Source organism: Sturnira hondurensis, unplaced genomic scaffold (genome assembly GCF_014824575.4).
Source record: "Sturnira hondurensis isolate 20B ecotype Veracruz unplaced genomic scaffold, ASM1482457v3 Scaffold0007401, whole genome shotgun sequence".
NCBI lineage: Eukaryota > Metazoa > Chordata > Mammalia > Chiroptera > Phyllostomidae > Sturnira > Sturnira hondurensis.
Window position 1 is genome coordinate 6,411,587 of NW_028080032.1, and position 18,957 is coordinate 6,430,543.

The following is an 18,957-nucleotide window of genomic DNA, read 5'->3' on the forward strand; positions in this document are numbered from 1 at the left end:
AGTTAAAACTAGTTGTTTTGAAATCGTCACAAAAATATTACTTACGATATACTGTAACAGGTTGTACTAATCTAATTGTAGTATTGCTGTGCTTTCAGTTATTTCTGTTACTTTGTGAGCAGTAACACTTCCCACTAGGGGACTATAGATAGCATGATGCTGTTACATTGTCCTTTTCATAGCAAGTCTAAAATCCATAGTTGTGTCCTGTCAGCAAAATGGTCGGTCACCCGAGTTTAGGGGTTCCTGAATCAGGCTCAGTGATTTGCGAGGACTCAATTCAAAAAATCTGTCACACTCATGGTTACAGCATTTTCAGAGGAGGGATACAGATTAAAACCATGGAAAAAGGTGTGGGGGCAACTTTGCCAGCAAGTACCCCCATCTGCCACGGATGAAAGTGAAACTACCAAGAAATGATCTGCTTGGGGAGGAGAGGTGGTCAATCTCTCAGAGGAGAAGGACCAAGAACCTCTTCTTTAATGGCTTTTATTAGGTTTAGAACACATAGGAATACAAGTAAAGCTCACCAGTCAATGTTAGGTGGCAAGGATCAGTTTCAAGGAGATCTGAGGGCTTAATCTGAGTCAGTTTCTGTCAGGTAAGGGGGTTGCAAAAACTTTGGAAGACATACTCATTTCCTGCTCGGACCCTTAGAATGAAAGCACTCTTAGCAAAGCAGGCTTCACAGGAATTTAGGAACTCTTACTTATGCCTGATCATCCCAGATCCCACTCTAGCCAGCAAGAGGCTGCACCACCTTCCCCATCGTAGGTTTTCAGGCTTAAGTGGGTTGGTGCCAGGAAGCACTTCTCCCAGAGGACTTGGGAACTCGGGCTATGTCAAATAGCTGGGGGGCGAGCGTCCATCACTCCCTTTTTTTTGCAGCCCCTGAGTCCTTCCTTGAAGGCCTTCCAAGTGATCCGGTCTGGCTTAGGTTGCCCCCGCCCTGAGGGGTCATACCCATCACTGACTAACTGACCAAGCGTTGGGGGCAGAGATGGATGAAGCAGAAGCAGCACTGCTGCCAGGGAGATAAGCTTTGTCTCCTTAGTGGCTCACAGTCTGGAGGTCGCTCTCTCAGCCTTAGCCATGGGGGGCGGTTACAACTCCTGAAACCAGGCAGAGTGGTTCCCAGCAAAAAGGTACCTAGGGAAGGGTCCAGGAGACCCTTCCAGCGGAGTCATGTGGTCAGTCCCTAATTTTCCCCAAAACAACAAGGAATGTTGCCAACCAGGGAAGCCCACTGGAGGCCTAGTGTCCAGGGTTTTATTGGTGATCAGTCTTACAGTAGGTATGACTGACCACTGCATGGCTGACCTTACTGTCCAATGCCACCAGAGGTCAAACTGATACCATGTACCCAAGGCCTCTACCGTGGATGACATCGCTAGCACAAACTGCGTTTGGGGCAGTCTTCAGGTGAACAAACACACTCTTAAGAGGCAGGTGTTCCATGAGATGAGAGATTACCTCCCATGTGCCAGGCAAGGGCCAAACCTTTCCCTGAAATGGACATGGTTTGGCTATGCCAGACTGCCGAGTACTTCTCACAGGAGGGCACCATGTATCACACTCCTCACACATGTACTTTCCCTACCAACAAACTCTTAAGAGACACACCTAATCCATTTTAGCCCATTCAACAGTATAAATCTCCCATTATCCATTGTGTGAATGGTAGAAAAAGTTCTCTTGGAAAGGTCGTATTCAAGTCACATTTGCATTAGATCAAATGTAACTTACATCAGACATTTACCTTTAGGCTTTAGAGGGTAAGCCTGAATTGCATCACTTCTTTTGCTCTGGGAAGTTTGGCTCCTAAATCCCTGTTTGTCCTGTGCATGGAAAATTGAGTAATAGGCATGTGGTGTCAGAATCTTTCTGTGGACCAAATCCATCTGATGAGAGGGCACAAATTAGGCTAGGGATAGTCGTCAGAATTTCATTATCTGGGAATGTTGGACTATAACCTAAAATGTCTGGTCTTTGTGAAGATTTTGGCTCAAAAGCATGCAACACCTAACATTTAAAAAAATCTTTAGTAGTGGTTGGAGGGGAAAAAAAGAAAATTGCCCCTAAACTGTAAGTGCATTTTTAGTCTTGTTTTAAGTAAAATGTGAATCACATATCTGGATACTTGTGAAGTTTGTTCTTTCCACTCTATGTTGTGTCTGGGCAGCAGTGTTTTGGTAGAAAAATGTAGGAGCTTATTTTTAGGCACAGAGTTTGTTCTCCTTGCAGGGATGGGGTGGGGTAGGAGTGGCAGATTAGTACTTTCTGTTTGAAAGTGGTTAGCATTTCATATTATTTCTTCATCCTGGCACCACCCAGTGACTACCCATGCCAAGGTATTACTTCGTAATCTCAACCCGAGAGCATGTCCTCCATGCAGTTGGTCCCCAGACTTGGGGACAGTCTCTGAGCAAGCTGGGTGCCCCTGGGGATGAGTTGAGGGCAGCAGATACTGGACCCCCGAGCTCTGAAGATCTGAGTACCCCACTAGGCCCGTGTGCTTGAGCATTGTGTCAAAGGTAACCGTGGCTTCATTTTATGGGAGCGTGGCAGCCACTTTACAAAGTTGGTTTTCAGTAACGGACCTGTACTAAGCAGCACTAACCTTAGTGCCTGTTTTATTAAACAACCCCTTTGCCCCTCTTGCTCACAGAGCTCTCTGGCCGAGACCTTGGACAGCACCGGCAGTCTAGACCCCCAGAGATCGGACATGATTTACACCATAGAAGACGTCCCTCCCTGGTACCTGTGCATATTTCTGGGGCTGCAGGTAAGATGATGCCTTTAGGATGTAACCACTGGCAGGTGTTCAAATTCTCTGGATGTTTTTTAAATTCAACTTTGATTTTTATTTATTAATGTCTTTATTATAAATTACTCTTTTAAGAATGATGGATGGTAATTGTCAACATCAGTTTTATAATAATGAAAGGAAGAAACGAACAGGGTTAGGAAGGTAACCAAGGAACGAAAGAAGGAAAATGGTCATGGAATGAGCAAAAGAAGTGACGGGGAAGGAAGGACAGAAGATTATATAGAAAAAGGGAAGAGTAGACGGAGGAGAAAAGTAGAAGAATGGAGAAAGGAAGAACTAGTTTTCATCTCCCATTCCTGACTTGAGTTAACCAATCTGTAATCATGGTCAACTCTGTCATGAAATACAGGTGACACTGAGAAATGCTACACTGGCCAAGACTTAAATGTCTTCTTTTTAGAGGAAGACAAACTTTGCCATAGTAGTAACGGCTTTGTCTGCTGCAGCTCTAGTGGGAGCCGGGCGGGGAGGCTGCCAGGGCGGGGGAGCGGGGCGGGGCGGGGGACTGGGCGGGAAGTCACACAAGGTGTCAAGCCCCTGTAGGGCTCCTCCGTCTCTGGTACTTCCCCATTTGTCTCTCGTCACCCTTTTCCCACTAAGTGATCGAAGTGGGGCTTTCGGAGAAAGGGGATGAGACCGGAAGCTCTTTTCCAGGACCCACATTGCTGGCCTGTATTTTTCTTGGTTATTTTAGCCTGGACTCTGTTCTTAGGTCTGACTTTCCATTCTTCCTTTTTCAAATTTGAACGATCAGTTCAATCCTGGGGTATTTTACATGCTGAGAAAGTCCATCTCATTGCCCAGACAAGTTTATTCACTTGGAGGTGAGACTGCACCTGCCCTGACAGCTGATAGTTTGGTCCAGGGTTCTAGCACTCCCCCTCACCTCTGCCCCACCGACCCCCTTTAGGTATCACAGCGCCCCATTGACCCCCTTTAGGTAACCTGGACTGAAAGGTGTCTAATCAAGGAAGAGTCCTGACCAAAGGAGCTGGCAGATAATTTTGCTTGGGTTGAACATTCCGAAACAGATTCAGGAAACCTGCTTTTTGAAATGTTTATGTTACAGGTGTTTCTAGAAGTCTTCTCTGGTCAAATGGGATTGGGAAACCCTGCATGCATTAGGCCCTTCTTGACAGTACAGTGTTCTTGAGCTTGTGAACCGCTCTGAGAAGTCCTGGATGGCAAATGGTCCTGTTTCTTGCACAAAACACCTATTAGTTGTAAAAGTTGGGTTTTATGGGCTGCAAGGAACACATTTTGGCAAACGGGCGAAGAGGGGAAACTGTTGGGGAGAAAATGAAGGTTTGCAGAACAGAAGTAGGGGCCGAACAAGCAGGCCTCTGGGGGGGAGGGAAGTGAGCAGTGGCTGCCGGGAATGTCCTACTAGGGCCACAGGGGACGGAGGTGGCCCCCAAGGGGAGGGGGGGGGCTTTTTCTGGAACATTCCTGCAACCCCTGTAGGCCCTTAGTCCTTCCCTGATGGATGTCAGAAAATGCCAGCCCAGAGAAAATGATGGAAAACACCGGTGTGGTGGAAGCTTGTGGAAGTTTAATACCCAGACCTGAGAGAATTTTTTTTAAAAAGTTGACTGGCCCTGCCTGAGTGGCTCAGTTGGTCAGAGCATTGTCCCCATACTCCAAGGTGGCAGGTTTGACCCCCGTTAGGGCACAAACAAGAGTCAACCAATGAATGTGTAAATAAGTGTAGCAACAGGTTGATGTTTCTCTCTCTGGAAATCAATTAAAAAAATACTGATATAAAATTTTACATAAAATATTGGCAAGTCAAATTGCAAAAGTGAAAGATACAGCAAGACTAGAGTTTGTTTCAAGAATGGTTCAGCACAAAATAATTCATGTTAACAGATCAGGGGAGAAAGACCTATCATTTCAGCATTTGATGCTGAAAAGAAACAGTATAGGTAATGGTGTGGCCAAAGGACTTACATGTGTGACCCGTGGATGTGAACTAATGGGGGGATTGCCAGAGGGAATGGGGGTACCTGGTGGAGGGGGGAAATTGGGACAACTACAATAGCATAATCAAAATATATTTGATTAAAAAATATAATATAAAAAATAAAATATATTTTAAAAAGTGGATAATCCCAGTAAAAATTGTGTAGGTAAAATATCACCAGTGCTTGCATTAAGTACTTCTTTATGCTGGCCTAGATTCATGTGAGTAATGATGTAATAATCTAAGTGAGTAATAAGACAAGGAAATGTAATGGAGAGGAGAAATGCTGAAAAAGAAATATGATTTGGTATTTGATCTAAGCATGTACTTTAAAAAAAAGAGTTTTTTGTCATGTGGGCTATTTTTTAAAAACAATGGAGGCGTGAGTTAGGATGAAATCAGGCCAAAAAATGAGGAAGGTTAACTCTTTCTCCTTCTGGCTTCCTGTCACCCACAGCACTACCTGACTTGCTTCAGTGGTACGATCGCAGTGCCCTTCCTGCTGGCCGATGCCATGTGTGTGGGGTATGACCAGTGGGCCACCAGCCAGCTCATTGGGACCATTTTCTTCTGTGTGGGAATCACGACTTTGCTGCAGACAACGTTTGGATGCAGGTGAGACTGGGATACTAAGTTTGGATGCTGAAACCCTGTGTGAGGAAGGCGTTGAACACCACCATTTACCTAGGGCTGCTTGGTAGGACGGACAGGCGGGGGTGCGGCAGGGGATTGTTCTAGTGGGCCTCGACCCCACCCAACCCACACCACGTTTCTTCTCTTGGTGGATGGCACCATCTCCCACCCAGCTGTGCAAGCTGGAAAGTCTGACTCTTAGCTCCTTCTGTCCCACCAGCCACAGGGCAGGCTCTCTCTCCAGTACCCGCTCCTGCCCACATTCCTTTAGTTCAGACCTGGACTGTCCCACGAGGTTCCTAGTTGGTTTCCTTGCCTCCAGGGCTACTCTCCTAGTCTTATTCTGCACCTGCTCTGAGCGGTTTTTCCAACATCAGCATCTTCCTTGGAGCTGCCAGGTTGCAGCCCCACTCCCTGTTTAAAACGGATTTTAAAACTACTTTTTAAGCTTCTCCCTTGCTCTCTGTCCCACTGCCCTTCCAGCCACGCCTCTGAACCCCGCTGTCCCCTTTCCTGCGCTCACCCTGGGCTGAGCTCCTGCCTGAGCAGCCCTGCTGTTTCTCACCCCTGTGCTCGTGCTCCCCAGCAACCCCATAAACCCTGCTCATCCCCCGGCCTGCCTTGTCCCTCCCTCTCTGTGAAGCATCTCCGACTCTGAAGCTGACCTTGTTCTCTCTGAATCCCCACACATGCATCTTGTGTACGTTCTCCTAATGTGGCTCTTATTCCACGGTGTCCTTTTTTATTTTTGTGTCCTTTCCCATTGGAGTGTGCTCCCCTCCTGGATGCCGGGACTCTGGCTTTGCATCGCTGCTCCCAGCTTAGGTGGATGAGCAGCTGGCAGAGGAGGGAAGAGAGCCCGTCTTTCCTGCCGCCTCCTGCAGGCTTGCTTTGTTTTCTCCTGTCCCCTTTCCCGCCCTCTTCATACTACAGCTTCTTCCTCTACCCCAGGGCTCTGCTCACAGGACTGTCCTCAGGGGAGGGACAGCTGAGTAAGTTTATGGGTTCTAGTTCTGTCTGTTGCTTCTTGAGAGAGAATCTGGAAGGGCTTTGCCCTGCTTGCTCAGGGATGAAAGGGGATAGTACAGACTTGGGAGTCACAGACTGTATTCCAATGATTCAGAGTCCTCAGGGGCCTGAGAGGACTGCCCTTACGGGGAGGGGTGGAGGAGGGACAGGGGAATATGGGGCAAACCATGAGCAGTGTTAGGGTGTCCTGGTTGGAGGCACAGGCAGCGCCCTGGGAAGGGGAATGGCAGCTCCCTCGCAGATCTGCTAGTGGAAGCAAGCAGCCGTGTGGCCTGAAGGCTGAGGAGAGGGCCGGGGTGCTGCTGCCTGCTAGAGGAAGGAAGTGTGTTTCTGGCATTCCAGGGAGGACTTGATTCATTTTCTTAGCTCCAGGCAGTTAAACTTGGCTGGCAGTGTCTCTCATTCTTTTGATGCAGCGTTTGAGGTTCTGTATTTCAAATCCAGAGTGGACTAAAAAGCTTTTGCTGGCTGGCTGGTGAGCCTTACCTTGTACATAGGGCACTGGTTCTTGGGGAAGTGTCCCGTCCTCCCCGCCCCCACCACCAAACAGCTGACCCATCAGGATCTTGTAGCACAAACTATTTGTGATTTTGGGCCGTGCCTATAGTTGAGAATCGTTGGTTAATAGGAAGATTCTTTATTGTGGTAAAATGTACACTGTGCAGCTGTGCCCTCCCTGGTCCTTTGCCAAGGTCAGCTGTAGTCAGCCACATTGCCGGTGCTGATTAAATCAGGTGTTGCATGTTTTAATGGTAAATTGTAATTTCATGGACAGTCAGAACCTGCATTTCTCAGTGTAAAGCAAAAGCTTACAAAATATGGCAAATGAGGATTCCTTTTTCATACGTGGGGGAGTGGAACAAGCAAGCCTGAGAACTTGGGAGGACCTTGGATACACGAGCTCTTCAGCTGTGTCTCTTCTTGTGAAAACGAGAGGAGCCTCCTCCTGAGGAATCTGTCCCATGGATGGCATCTTGCCGTTATTTTAATGGGCCTATTGTGTTTTCGTGGATTATTATAAACTTCCTAAAATATGTTTAGAAAGTTACAGTGTGTGAATAATATGAAAAGCCTTTTAGTTTTGCTGAACCGCTCACACAGACCTCACCGTAGGCTGTGGATGATCCTTTTAACCGACGTGCCTGTTTACTTCTTGGGCACGACTGGATCAAATAAATAGATGAGGCCCCTGGGGCAGGGGGATTGTTAGGGTGGGACCGTGCGAGAAGGAAGTGCTGATGTCGCCAAGAGTATTTGTTTTGTGGGTTGGGGGGCAGTTCAGCACTTAGGCTTTGAGCAGCAGAAGAAAAAGTTTTCCCTGTTCAGCTTTTGTGATTTCTAAGATGGATTTTCAGTCTACGGCTATACCACCCTGAAGGCGCCCAATCTTGTCTAAGATGGATTTTCAGACTTTTCCAACTCTGGTTGGCTTATAGAATTGTCTGTATGTCGTTTTGTGTATTTGCTAGCCACCTGCTGATTACTTTATACTCCATTGCACTGGATGCAGCCGGTGCCTGGGACCTAAAGACCACCCGTGGTTTGTGCTTGTGAGGAGGGGTCCCTTTATTTTGAGGAAGCTGAGACAGCTGCAGAACTAGCTCAGAGGAAGAAAGTGTAAGCATCCCGACCTGTGGGCAGTGGCCATGCCATTCCCCATCCTCATTTCACATGGGCGCCTTGCTGAAGAGGGCACACTGTTCCTGGACACCTGTGTAACTCCGCAAAAACAATCAAAATTGATAGGGAAACAGTGAAGGGGTCGTATGTCTCTGCAAACCTGAGCACAAACTCGCACTGCCTCTGTGAGATGTCACCATGTGACAACCGCTCGTTTGGAGGCATGTTTCCCACGGGCTGGGCTGAGGCCACACAAAGTGTGTCTGGTGCAGCATGGGCCGCAGACCCTCCCTCCTTTACTGCCCACTCCCTACAAGAGTGGTTCCTTTTCTCTGCGGACCGTGGCTGTTTTGAAATGGAGGTTGTGGGTCCCAGCCCCAGTTGTGCGACTCCCGTGGCTTTAGTGCTTCCCAGAGCTTCTGTCTGCAGGGCTGTGGGTGACCCGTGCCAAGCCTGCTTCTTTCCCCTCCTGCTCCCTCCTTTCCCTTTCCTTCCCTCCTTCTTCCCTTTGACCTTGATCTCTTGCGCTTTGCTCTCAACTATGCCTTTATTGAGTTTCCTTGAGTGAGGATTGAGCATTCCTGATTCCCTTTGATTTGTGATGTCAGTCCCGGCCACCCCTTGGATTTGTTTCAGGAATTAGTACAAAGTCTTGAAAACCCCGGGAGTTCAGGACAGGGGCTTCAGCCAGCTTGCAGCACCCTCGCCTCCTTGGCTGTGGCGAGGACTCAGCCACTGTTTCACCTTGGCTACCTCTGCCTTTCCCGACAGAGCAGCTCCTAGTTCCCCAGTGCTCCCCACCCCACCCTATCAACCCAGAGCAGAGCTGGGGGTGAAAGAGGGCCCCCGGCACCCTCTGGCTTGCGTCCCACGCCAGCCTTCCCTGGCCTTCCCTGAGGTGTGGCAGGCTCTGTGTTTGGGGGTCACTTCCAGCCTTCTGCTTCAGATGCCTCTCGGAGGCATCCCTCGGAGCTCTCCAGCAAAAGTCTGTGGGTGGGGGGGCCCCTCCCGGAGGAGCCTACCCTGGCCATCACAGGCCTGTTGTTGATGCATAGAACCTTCCTTTGCTGAGTGAAGATGGGATTTTGGCCAAAAGTGTCATTGTAGTTGGTGCTGTTGTCCGCCCTGAGGAGACACCCTTCCTGTCTTCCATCTCCTTGGGTTCCAGCAACCTGTATAGACTGTGCTCACTGTGTACAGAGATGACTGTGGGATACTTCAAGTGCAGGCTTTGAACTCCACTGCTGATAAAACTTAAAGGGATTGAGGGGTGCAGTGCTTAGAGTGAGGTGGGGAGATGGGTTCCCCCTACATTCTCTTTCTGTATATATAATTTGTGTGGGGTATATGCACATTTTTTTGAACTGCCTGAAAGTAAAGTTGCAGGCAGCATGCTGGTTCACCCCTAAAAATCTCCTAACAATGATGATTTCCTGTGTAACCACTTTCAACACCCATTCTACCACATTATCTAACATACAGTTCATATTTAATCTCCTAACATGTCCCTAAAATGTCTTTTATGGCTCGTCCCTCCACCTCCCTGAACCAGGATCCAATCCAGTTCATATGGTGCATTTGTTCGTTGCATCTCCGATCTCAATAAACAGTCCCTACCTTCTCCCTCCACATCACCCCCTTTTTAGAGAGTCCAGTCGTCTGTTAAGTATTCTGTGGTCAGAAGTGGTTTGATTGTGTCTTTGTGGTGGTATTTGATTTGTTGAACAATGCCCCCTGCCCCTTATTTGTCCTAAGGAGACAGGGCTAGGGGAATGGTGATTCAGGATGAAAATTTTGCCAAAATCACTACATAGGTGACTTGACATTCTGTCATGCTAAGTAGCAAGTTGTGGGTTTTTCCCACCAGATTAAAAAAATAACTGTTCACTTAGAATGTTAGATAGTATATGGTAGAGCAAAAGTGGGTTTGCAGTTATGAGTACAAGAATCACAGTTTATTCTGGCGTTGTTATTTATTAATTATTGTATATTCCATATGAACAACTGTAAACCTACTTTTGCCCCACCCTGTATATTAAAGAAATGGGGGCCAGTGGGAACCTGGAGGTAATGACCTTAGGGGAGGGGGCAAAGCTCCCTCCTCCAATCTGCTGTGTGGTGGAAGCAGAGGAGGCTTTGACCTTAGAGGTGTTTTTGTTGCCATTCCACCGTTTTCATGTGACTTTGGGCAAGCCACCTGGTCTTGCAAAGCCTCTTCTGGTTAATCCCGGGCACTAGTCTGCACTCATCTGCGGGCGCTCTTTATTTTAGGGGGCCTTCTGGAAGGGAAGCAGAGGGGTTGCAGTGGGCGGGGCGGGGGCATCTGGCAGAGCAGCCTGACTTGGAAGAGTGTGGCAGGTGGTTGGCTGTGCTCCGGGGCCACACGGCCATCAGCTTTGCCACTTCAACTCCAGCTTTCTTGGGTGGTCTTTCCCTTTCTGTTAACACACTGCTTCTCTGTTAATATTTCTGATGCTTCTGGGACTAGGAGACTGACTGAGTCCTCGGAGTAAATGTGGGTTAATGAATTTAGTTCTTCACAGTTTTTTTTTTTCTCTTTGACCATCACATCTCACCCTGCACATTCATTCCCACAGTTCTGTATGGCTCTTCCTTCCCCTCATGGCCTGCTGCCTGTCCCCTCTTAACCTTTCTTGTCAGCCAGGTGACTGTCCTGGCAAAACCTGTGCAAGGAGAGGCCTAGGGGGCAGAGCTTCTCACCAACTACCAGGGGGAAGCTCATTTCTAAATTTAGTGGGTTTCTTTAAACTACCTAACTCAGTATTTAAGGACTATGTTGTCATCCTCCTCCCACGTAACTTCCATTTCCGGAAAGACCCTTAACTTTGTAGATATAATTTAAATCATATCTATCAAGATATAATTGACAGACCATAAAATGTTCCTCTTTCACCATGTACAGTTATATGAGTTTTTCCTCACGTGTCCAGCCATCTAACCACAACCGACAGAACATCGCCACGCCCCCTCTCGGGCCTCTCGGTGACTGATCAGATCTTCGAGTGATAAAAGTATTTTAGCCTCCCAGCCCATGACCCGAAATTCTTGATGTTATTATATTGGGAAAGGGGTTCCAGAATCACACCCAGCCAGCCCCCGGAGTCCCCGTGTGCTCTCTAGACAGAGCCTGCCGCTGTGAGCTAGGGCTCTGGAGGGGACAGGTGGGAGTCAGCTGTGTCCTTCCCACCCAGGTTCCCCAGGGGTCTCTCTAGTTAAAAATGCTGACCACAATAGGTCATATAATTTTTAGAATTTATCTGTAAAACCAGAATAACATGAACTTGAAGATAATGGTTACACTTGCTTTTAATTGAGTTTCCTTGGAATCAACTCAAAATGAATTATAGATCCAAATGCAAGAATCATGAAAACTATGCAAATACGAGAATGAAATAAGAGTGAATTTCCTTTTTATTGGAATGGGGTTTTAAACTTAAAAAGGAAATCTTATTTATTTATAGATGGGGAAAGGGAGGGAGATAGAGCAGGAGAGAAACATTGATCAATTGCCTCTTGCACGCCCCCAACTGGGGGGCCAAACCTGGAACCCAGACATGCGCCCTCCTGGAATTGAACTAGTGACCTTTTGGTCTGCGGGCGACACCCAACCCAGTGAGCTAAACTGTCAGGGTGGATTTTAAACTTTTAAACTAGGGTTCAAACTCCAGGAACAATTAAAGGGTGGTAAATTTAATGACATCAAGTATAAAGACATTTTTTAAACTTTGCAGTGTAGAAGTGCTCCATAAACAAACAGCCGTGACAAACTGGCTGGTTAGGTTCTTTTGCTGTCCTGGGGTCAGAGGCCTCCGTGGGAGGGTATCTTGACAAAGGTGCCTCTGCTCAGAATTTTCCTTACTGACATCCAGTGACACCATTAACTGTAAAAAGTTCGTTTTGCAAAAATCCACCACCTCTTCACATATTTAAGATACGCTTCATCATAGACAAAGCGGCCGACTTTTTCTGTGAAGAGACAAGCAGGAAAGGTTTGGGTGCTGTGGGCTCTGTCGGGACTGGCTGACTCCCCTGTTACAGCTCGGAAGCAGCTGTCAGCACCTTGTAAATAGATGGGGGTGGCTGTGTCCCTGTAGATCTTTTACTCATAAAAATGGGCGATTTGCTGGACTTGGCTCATAGGCCTGTTTGCCAACCCCTAGTGTAAAGAGGGCACAGTTTAACTTGTTTCCTTTCCAGTTGTTGGTACGAAATAAAAGCGCTGGCAGTCTTGTTCCCCTGGGAAGCCTGGGGACTGTGGTTTAGGTGCCAGTGTGAGTGAGGCGCAGAGAGGAGTGCCCTAGTACGGACCAGGGCACTGGCTCCATGATCATGAAGATAATGTGAAGAAGTATCTAAAATGTACCCGGATGATAGTATAACACTGGGGAAGTGCCTGAAAAAGCCGCTTTATCAGATGAGAACATCAAGCGCTTTAGCGTACTCAGTCTTTCTCTTGGAAAAGTGGCTTTGTTGCTTGTGATTTAGGGAAGCTCTTGTTTAATGGAGCCACGTGCTTTTGTTGCAAATTTCCCTGAGGATAATTCAATGAAGCCACTGAGTTATGCTGCCGGTAATGGAGGCCACAGGTAACTGCTGAGGGACTGACCGCTGCTTCCTGCAAAGCGGCCGCTTGTCTTTCAGACGGCACTGCTGAAGGCAGGCAGTGTGTGGCCGAACACGTGGGCCGCCATGAGCAGCTTTTTCCACATCACCCCGGGAGACTGGGGCAGCACAGGTGGTGATTTTCTGTTGTCATCGACTTTCAAAGGAACCCGGGTCCTGGTGGTTTGAACATAAGTGAGCTGCTTTGCATCACTGGTCTCAGGGCCTCTGGTGGGGGTGAAGCCATAAAATTCTTGCCGTTATTTTAATAACACCTGAAAGGTATCTAGGCAGTGGTCAAGTCCAGACTGAGGTTGAGTATAGCTCACGCCCCCAGGAGTGGAGCCCAGAGCCAGTCTTTACTGTCCCACATCCACTGTGTTACCCGGGCAGTGTTGTCCTTAGTGTTCCCGAGGACCAGCTCTCAGCGCAATCGATCTGTGTTGTATTATCCTAGGATGCACCGCTTGAAATGTGAAACAGGAGCAAAACAGATGCTGTTTGGACCATTTGATAGGACAGCCGTTTCTAACTAGATGCTAATCTCCTTTTATTCTTTCTGTATATTCCTGGAAAATTATGTTTAAGGAATTTGTCTAAATCAAACAGTGTTTTCTCCTTTGATATCCCCACGTCAGGTGACTTCACTTCCACCTTTGGCGGCACTGTGCTCTGGGCCCCTCTGACAGATGATTACAAATGGATGCCTGGTGGAGGGCACGCCCGTGCGACCAGCTGCCAGCCGTGCATCTGGTCCGTACTGTGCAGCCTGACTGTGTCTGAAAGCCAGCAGCCCGCCTACCCTCGTTTGATTTCATTGCATGATTAAAATGGCCAAGAAAACAAGGAGTCTTGACCCTTACCGGGCTCAGGATGGTGTGTGTCACCTCTACACTTGTAAAGCAGCTGCGTGTCCTTCAGCCAGAGCCACTCTGTTTTTCAGCCCAGTTACCGTTTCAGTCAGGGAAGGACGTGCCATCAGTTCGGGGAAGGCGTGATGGGTTCCCGTCCCACTGGCCAGGACGCTCCTGCAAGGCTGCTTCGTGGTGTTTAAGAAGGATCTGGACATCTGGGAGTTCCCAGCCCTGCAAACAGGAGCCAGTTTTATATTTTACCTTGAAAGCATATTAAAAATGGGGATCAACTTTCTCATGTTAGCCCATAAGGCCATATTAATGCAACTGTAGCTAAAATGTTTTACATTTCTGTATAAAATGGCAGCATCTTTTGAATTTGAGTAGCCCAAGTGTTCATGAAGATAATGTGAAGAAGTATCTAAAATGTACCTGAATGATAGCATCTGAGAATCTCTGCACGTAGTTTGAGGATGTGGGCAGGAGATTTTATGGAGAATCTGTAAGTTCTCTGGGTCCTTTAAAAATAAGGTTTAGAGTACTTGAGTCTTTACGATTAAGGAAAATGTTATATCTACTGTTGATTTGTAACTTACAGCTTTCCTTTTCCTCAATAGATTTAGATACTAACATGATTTTAATGCTTATTCTCTATGCTTTAGAGTAGTTTTTGACTTACAAAATGGAACAGCAGAGGAAGATAAATTTTTTCCTATGATAACTGATAAGAATTTGAAAGGGAGGAAGAGAAGGTGGGCGGTGAGGTGGAAGATATACACTGGTGTTTAATGAGGAACTTCTAAGCTCAGCAGGAAAGGGAGACTCCCAAATGCCCAACATCCCCACCCTAAGGGGGAAGGTCACATTGGCAGGGACCCCTACTGGGGTGCTGGTGCTAAGTGTAGGGCTACCCCCAGGCCCATCCTGAGGGCCGTCTGGGGGAAAAGCAGCAGGAGGGGAGGGTGGAGAAGCCAGAGGCCCTGGCTGTGTGGCAGAGATCTTTGCAGACCGGGGTTCTTTCTTCCGGGTGTGCCTGCATTTACTCATGTGCTGTTTGTCTATGGAAAGACTGTTAAGCTGTCAAATAGTGAACTACCTCGGTAGTTCCTGATGCCGTGATCATGGTTTTGGTCTCGTTTCTTTTAGGTTACCCCTGTTTCAGGCCAGTGCTTTTGCATTTCTGGCCCCTGCTCGAGCCATCCTGTCTTTAGATAAATGGAAATGTAACACCACAGGTAATTGCAGTTATTTCCACATATGTCATGGGGGTCCTTTAATGCAGGCGATAAAAGGGAGGCCTGGGCATGCTGCCCCGGGCAACGTTAAATCCTTTCTGGAATCAGGCACAGAACACACAAACCAACAAACAGCTCAGAATGCTCCAATCTGTGGATCGGGTTTCTGTCTCTCTCTATCCACCTGTTCATCCCTAACTCCAGAGCAAGTAAGGACCAGAAGGGATGGCATTTCTCTATGCCAATGAAATTGATAAGTGTGGGAATGAAGAGAACAATATTTGTGCTGTTTTTCTGCCTCTTTCTTTCAGTGGATTTTATGAACCACCAGTAGTCACACTCTTTGCTGCGTCAGCATCCCTTCTCTGAAACATCTCTGCTTTTAAGGATCTGGCTGCTTTGGTTTTCCTGCAAATGACTTTCATCCCCCTCTCCTCCGTAATGACTACAAAGACCCTTAAGTAATCCGATACGGTCAGGAAAAGATAAAATACGGGATTTGAGAAAACCAGACCTGTAGCCCTCTCAAAATACTGTTCCATTTTTAGGTTCTAGGAGCAGAGTTTTCCAGCTTTCGTTTCCTTCCTTGCTCCTAGGAGTTACTTTGTGACCACTGATGGGATCTGGGACTGGAGAAGGCCCTCTGTTTTATCTAGGTTTTTAAAACTGTAGGCAGCCCTGCTATTGGGCTTTTCAGTCAGCTGCTTGCGAGCGTTGGTCTTTGTGTGGGGCTGGCACCAGCCATGTGCATCACTAGTTCAGCCAGCGTTTGACAAGCTGGGAGCTCGCAGTCCATGAATAAATTTGGTTAAATTAGCACTGGGGGACCCACCTTTCAGTGTGGTAAGCCATATTGCTGAGATTTATGCAAATATGCTTAAAACAGGAAATTCTTTTTAAAAAGTGAAATGAATGTGCCCTGTGAAACATCATTGTCACTCCAAGAAAATTTTTCTTTGTTTTTGTTTTCAAGATGTTTCAGTTGCCAACGGAACGACAGAACTGTTACACACAGAGCACATCTGGTATCCCCGGATACGTGAGGTAAAAGATGAGCTTGCCTGCTCGTCGCTTCCTTGTATCTTCTCTCAGCCTCAGTGTTGTCTGTGCCTAGGAAATGTAGTTGCTTGCACCAGGCCCTCCTTTTCTTTTCAGTTACTCTGTTTATTTCTGTCTTTAAACATGTCATTCAATCCAAATGACATCATTGTAAAATAAGGCAGGCAGAAATGCATTGTACAGCCAGACAATATGGTTTCTCACTCTTTTTAAACTCTATTTTTATTGTTGACACTATTACAGATGCCTCCCTTTTCCCCATCTGCCCACTTCTGTCCAGCCCCTGCCCTGCTGTTTCTCACTTTGTTTTGCTCCTTCTCCCCTCTGGTGCACCCGCAGACGGCACACTTGCGCTCCTCGAATGTAACCAATGAGGGGTGGGGCTGCTTTGGAAGGAGCAACAGAGTCTTGTCAACAGGCAGCAGAGCTGTTCGTTCTAGCCTATGTGTTTGCCTACATTTGTGAAAAGAGTTAAAGGATAGTTGTCTATACAGTGCACTTGAACAGGACAGGTCAGGGGAATCCTTAGACGTGAACAATGGCTGGCAGTTTTAAGCTATCTAGATATGTATCTTACCTGTAAGATACTCACCATTGGTTCGGAATCAGTCCAACCATTCTGTACAATGGAAACAATGCTTTAGAGTTTTTGTCAATAACACTTTTTAAAGTGTCCCTCAGGGCTTCACTTTTTAAAGTCAAGAACTGCAGGGTTCCTTTGAGGCTGGTTTCGAATGTTGTGTGTCTTAAATAGGAATTAGGAATTACATCTGCCTCATTGATCAGTGGAAAAGGCAAATTGGCTTTGCATCAGGTGCCCATTTCTATAATATTCTTACGTCAGGTTATACTTAAGCTTGCTAGGCCCCAGTCACCCCGGGAATTTTCCAGTCATGACGTGCCTATTAGAACTTGATGTGTTGCGGAATTATCAGCTCTGATTGTGGGTGGCATTGGAATATGTGACATAAGCAGCTTACTCTCATGTGTGTACCCTCTCTCATTCCAGATCCAGGGGGCCATCATCATGTCTTCACTGATAGAAGTGGTCATTGGCTTCCTGGGCCTGCCTGGCGCTCTGCTAAAATACATTGGCCCCCTGACCATTACCCCCACAGTGGCCCTCATTGGCCTGTCCGGTTTCCAGGCGGCAGGAGAGAGAGCTGGGAAGCACTGGGGCATCGCCATGCTGTAAGTGTTCTGAGACCACTCAGCTGTGGACAGTAAAAATCTCTCCTCTTCCCCACCGAGGGTCAGCCTCTTAGAATGCACTCTGACTTTAGGAGATAAGTTTTCTTTTTCTTGAAATCAGAATAGCCTGACTGTTTAAAATTTGTTCATTTTTTAATAGATTTTATTTATCTTTAGAGAGGAAGGGAAGGAGAGGAGAGATATATCAATGTATGGTTGCCTCTCATGAGTCCCCTGCTGGGAACTGCCCTGCAACCCAGGCATGTGCCCTGACTGGGAATTGAACCGCAATTGTATGGTTTGCAGGCCCACAGTCGATCCACTGAGCTACACCAGCCAGGGCTTAAAATTTATTCATTTTTTTGCCAGAGAATTATCAACAGGTTTTTAAGAGCCAGAGGTTGAACAGTGACCTGGAGTCAGGGTATACCAAGGACAGACCTGGCAGCGGTGTGTAGAAAGAAGGAGGGTTGTAGGGTTTCCAACTTCGGGGGGGCGAAAGATGGTGACTCCATTAGCTCTTGACTTTTGAGGTCATGCCAGGTCTCCTGTGCATGGATTAGAACACCTAGAAACCGAACCCTTTAGATGAGACTCAGAAACACGTGCAGATTGGCAGAAGACAGATGCTGCAGGAGGCTCTCGTGGCAACGAAGGAGACATGGCTCCTCAGGCTGGGTGGAGCTCTCCGCCCCTGTGAGGTGGCCAGCGTCCTACTGGTCATTGGCGGTCCTTTTGCACAAAACCTCCCTCAAAAATGTCACTTACCCCTGTGAGTAATGTCAGTAAAGACATCTAAGGCTTTGGTAATAGTGTAAGATTGATTATTAATTAGAGCCACAGAATTCTGTGTACCACAAATAGAACCCACTTTCTCTTGTGTGTCTGTAGAGCATGTATAAGAGTTGACCGTGTGGTAGGAAAATGGTTCCAAGACTGGAACCGTGGTAGTTCCAGGTTTTGCCAACCAGTAGAATTTCTAAAACAGGAGGGTTTCCGGTTGTTTTTGTATTGCTCTGTGAAATATTCTGCAGTCATTCACTACAGGCAGCACTTATTGAGAGTGTGCATCAGTGCTGTACGTAACAGTGTACATATTATAAGTTAAGGTAGGTATCAGCGTTGTCCCCACTGACGCAGCCGAGGCACAAAGATGTGCAGTGAGCTGCCCAGGATCACACAGAAGTGGCTGGATGGTTTTCAAAACCCAAATAGCCTGAGTACAACTTAACCCATAACACTTAACACTGCCTCTCTGTGTTAGAACGTGGAGTACCAATACAGTGAATCCTTGCAAAATCATAACCCACATATCATTCCAAACTAATCTATGTGAAAATATCTTGGATTGTTCTTAATTTTCTCATTTCATGGAAGGTTGGCCAGTACTGCGCACCAGGTTTCTCCGGCATGTAAGAATGCTCACTCAGTGAAGTGCAACAAGTTCCAGAAGGGAGACATTGTGTTTACCAGCATACAGTTAATTTAGGAATCAGTAACAAAAAGGTGAACAACCCCCACCCCCCACAGATGGCTTAGAATCTTTAAAAAAAAGTTACAAATAACTTGCATCAGGAATATTTATAACTTGTTTATTGAAACTTTGGAATTGCTAGTAATTTTTTTTTTATAAAAGAGAGGGGAGGGAGGGAGAGAGGGGGAGAGAAACATCTATCTGTTGCCCCTTGCACACCCCTACCCAGGAACTTGGCCCGTAACCCAGGCGTGTGCCCAAACCAGTAACTGAACCAGTGACCTCTCAGGCCGTGGGACAACGCCCAAACCGCTAAGCCACACCAGCCCAGGCAGAATTGCTGACAATTTAGAGGTGATGATGGTAATGACCCTGATCACATTTTACAGAGTAGTCAGAGGGTTCTTGAGAAAATAACCTTAAAGGCAAATAAAACACACGAACAG

General features: G+C 47.0%; 1 protein-coding gene across 4 annotated transcripts in view; it reads left to right on the forward strand.

The window, feature by feature from the left end:
* The window catches only part of SLC23A2 (solute carrier family 23 member 2), a 118,942-nt gene that overhangs the window by 73,144 nt on the left and 26,841 nt on the right, over positions 1 to 18,957 (forward strand). For all 4 annotated transcript variants that reach the window (XM_037051698.1, XM_037051697.1, XM_037051699.1 and 1 more), the window contains 5 exons: positions 2,669 to 2,785; positions 5,251 to 5,408; positions 14,699 to 14,787; positions 15,761 to 15,831; positions 16,856 to 17,037. In XM_037051698.1, the coding sequence (XP_036907593.1) occupies positions 2,669 to 2,785; positions 5,251 to 5,408; positions 14,699 to 14,787; positions 15,761 to 15,831; positions 16,856 to 17,037 (617 nt within the window). The remainder of the gene's footprint in view (positions 1 to 2,668; positions 2,786 to 5,250; positions 5,409 to 14,698; positions 14,788 to 15,760; positions 15,832 to 16,855; positions 17,038 to 18,957) is intronic.